The following is a 3203-nucleotide window of genomic DNA, read 5'->3' as shown; positions in this document are numbered from 1 at the left end:
AAGAAGTTAAAAACACTGTGTCATACTGCATAGACAACACATTTGAGCTCTCTCTTCTTCTAGCCATGGTTGTGCTGTTTCCATCGAGGTACAGGACTTTATATTGCAGTAAAAAATGAACTCGCATTGAGTAAAAATGTGACGGGAGCTAAAAGTTCTGAGTATAAATTGGAGTTCTGAGTATTAATACAACTGCAACTTTAGCTGTTTTTCAGAAGGTCATACGCGATTAGGCCTAAAAATTGTTCAACGCAAGGACATGAAAGTGATTTAAGAAAAAAAAAAGTCGTCTTCAGTTAAAGATTTGGATCAAGTGGGCTTTGCAGTAGCACTCCGAGTTCGTTATTTTACACACTCTGGACTGTATTTATTAAATCACTGCACTGAGGCCTGTGGTGTGACAGCGATGTGCCACCAGCGAACAATGAGATTTTATGTATGTCTGTCTTTCCTCATTCAGCGTATGGCACCGTGTGATCTTAATACATTATGAAGCTGCCAGTGAAATGAGAGGTTAGACTGCAGCTCAGAGACACTTGAACGCGGCGTAGGCGGAATACATTTCAAACACTCACAGAGCAGACAATAGCCAACCTGAAAGAGCGTGGCGAGGAGGTGAAGGGAGACGCAGAGGAAACGAAGGGATGGATGGTGGTAGAGAGAGACTGAAGGGAGGCCAGAGAGAGGAGAAGGAGGCAAAGAGGGCCCAGGGAGGGACGGAGGCGTGGGGGAGAACATGAGGGATGGGAGTGGGCTGTTAAGGTGGACCAAGAGAGGTAATAAAGGTGCATGACTCACTTTTCTGTGTTGTCTTCTGAAACATCACAGTGTTTTCCCCCGTGGTAAAAAACTTGAAGAAGGTGCAGTTTGATTCTGCAGGAGGAACAAGATGGAAGAAGAGAAACAGCTGCTGTTAGTGAGGCACATGGAAACATCGACAGCTTATCCACAAATGATTCGTTTGTTAGCGGTTTTTGGCTTTATTTTTTTCTTGAATAATTTACTGTCATTTTACAGATTTTCATTGATTTGGTAAATTACACATAATAACTGGTAAAATCACAGAAAAAAATGTATCAATTAGTAAAGCAAAATATGTATTTTTATATTATTTAAATCAGCAAAAAAAATATTTTGCAGACATTTGCTGGTATCTGAAGGACAAAATATGTATATTAATGACTGAAAAATGTTTTTTTTTAGGTGTTTAACAGATGTTTTATATTTTATTAAATTACAAATAATAACTCGCAAAATCACAGAGTAAAAGTATTAAAACATCAATTAATAAATCAAAAATCTATATTTTTACAAATGTTGTTTTCTATTTTTATGTTTAACCATGAAATTACACTATTTTTTACATTATTTAAATTAGCAATAAATGCCATTATTTTTGACAGATATTTACCATTATTTAAAAAGAGACCAATCTGTATGTTAAGGATTTTAAAATGGATTTTTTTTAACTGTAACTTTACAAATGTTCCCTGTTTTGTTAAAGTTCAGATAATAACTGGTTAAATCAGAGAAAAATCATTGAGTACATCAAAAATTAGTATTTTTACAAATTTGTTCTTTCATGTTTGACCATGAAATTACATCATTTTAAAAAACTATTTAAATCTAAATCTAAATCTATTCCCTGTGTGAGATTATAGAGGCAACATGGTGAAATCACAGGAAAATGTCTATGGGAGAAACAAAAACAAACAAACAAAAGATCCACAAAAAAAATCTGTACTTTTATGAATGATAGTTTTATGTTTGACCATGAATTTACACTATTTATACAGTATTTAAATCAGCAAAAAATGCATCAGTTTGTTATTATTATTAGTATCATTGGTATGGATTTTTAAACAGTTGTACAGATTTTCCTTGTGGTATAACTACAGATAGTACATAGTAAAAATCACAGATATAAGGTATTAATTTACATGGTGACTGTAATGAGAAAAAAACCAAACAAACTAAAAACACAGCAAAACATCAAAAATCTGCACTTTAAAAAAAAAAAAATACTCATTTGTTCTTTTACAACCATAACACTGAACTGTTTTCCTCTATTATTTTACAGATATTTGCCTTATTTTCACCATTGTTAGTGTTTAAACGTTACAGTACTCCTCAGTTTTTCAGTGTATTTCTTCTGACTCTGTTGCTGCCAGATTTTCAGATTTTTTTTTTTTAAATCTTTTTTTTTATTTTACAGTGTGCAGACAACTTGGATGAGCATCTCATTGAGATTCAAGGAGCCACATCTCTCTCTTTCTCGTCCCCTCCCTGTACACTTTAGTTTCAATTATTCTCCATCAAACATAATCGGCCGTGAACGTCAATGACAAGCTCAAGGTGGCAATCCAATGCTTCCTGCACAATTTGTATTCTGCCGTCCTGATGATGTGTTACAGTAATTAGAGTTTGGCCGTCAAATAGATTGTGACACCTCTATCTGTTCCCTCGCACATTTGCGAACACGAGCAAGCAAAACACGCACGCACATCACTCTTAATTAGTGTGATCAAAGGCTCATCCTCAGAGTGCTGCGCTTTGTTTTTTTCTCCTCACAGTCAGCTCTCGGTGTGTACAGCGAAGAACTGCTGTGCTGAAATCCCAATCGACAAAATTCAAATCCCATTAACAAATAAGGGGGTCGCTGCAGCTGACCAGTTAGACAGTAATTGGACTTTCCTCTCGCTGACCACAGAACATGTGAGCAGCATCATCCTCTCAAGAAGACAGTTTACAGCTTGTCCCCTGACAGATATCTGGTTCTAAAAGGAACTCTCGCTGCAAAATGTGGAGAAAGTTCCCATGACAAAGCAGCTTTAAGGGTTTCCTCTTTACACACCGCTCTCACGTCCAGTACACTTAATCAAACAATCAATCATTTCACTGATTAAAAGACCTTGCTGGGATAATATAATGAAAGTCCAGTGGTTACAGATATACTTTAAACAGATAAGAAGTCAACATTTGTTATAACCTGGTTACTTTCTCAGACATGTGCCTGAACATTTAAAACTTATTTTTTACCTTTTGAGGTCAAACCTCTGCCTAGTTTTGTGTCCTGTTTAATTTGATATTGCTTTGTTAGTTAGCAAAGGAATGATTTGAGGTTAAATTTCATATTAACCTCCTAAGACCTGGTGCCCACATGTGTGTACATCACATTTTGGGCTATATTACCACAGGAGTTA

General features: G+C 35.7%; 1 protein-coding gene across 3 annotated transcripts in view; it reads right to left on the bottom strand.

Annotated features, from left to right (window-relative positions):
• The window catches only part of LOC103370321 (voltage-dependent calcium channel gamma-6 subunit-like), a 20856-nt gene that overhangs the window by 6422 nt on the left and 11231 nt on the right, over positions 1-3203 (bottom strand). For all 3 annotated transcript variants that reach the window (XM_008299341.1, XM_008299340.1, XM_008299339.1), the window contains exon 5: positions 799-873. In XM_008299341.1, coding sequence (XP_008297563.1) covers positions 799-873 — 75 coding nt within the window. The remainder of the gene's footprint in view (positions 1-798; positions 874-3203) is intronic.

Source organism: Stegastes partitus, unplaced genomic scaffold (genome assembly GCF_000690725.1).
Source record: "Stegastes partitus isolate 25-593 unplaced genomic scaffold, Stegastes_partitus-1.0.2 Scaffold1404, whole genome shotgun sequence".
Taxonomy (NCBI): Eukaryota; Metazoa; Chordata; class Actinopteri; family Pomacentridae; genus Stegastes; species Stegastes partitus.
Note: the sequence above shows the minus strand (reverse complement) of the source record. Positions and strands in the feature narration are given on the sequence as shown.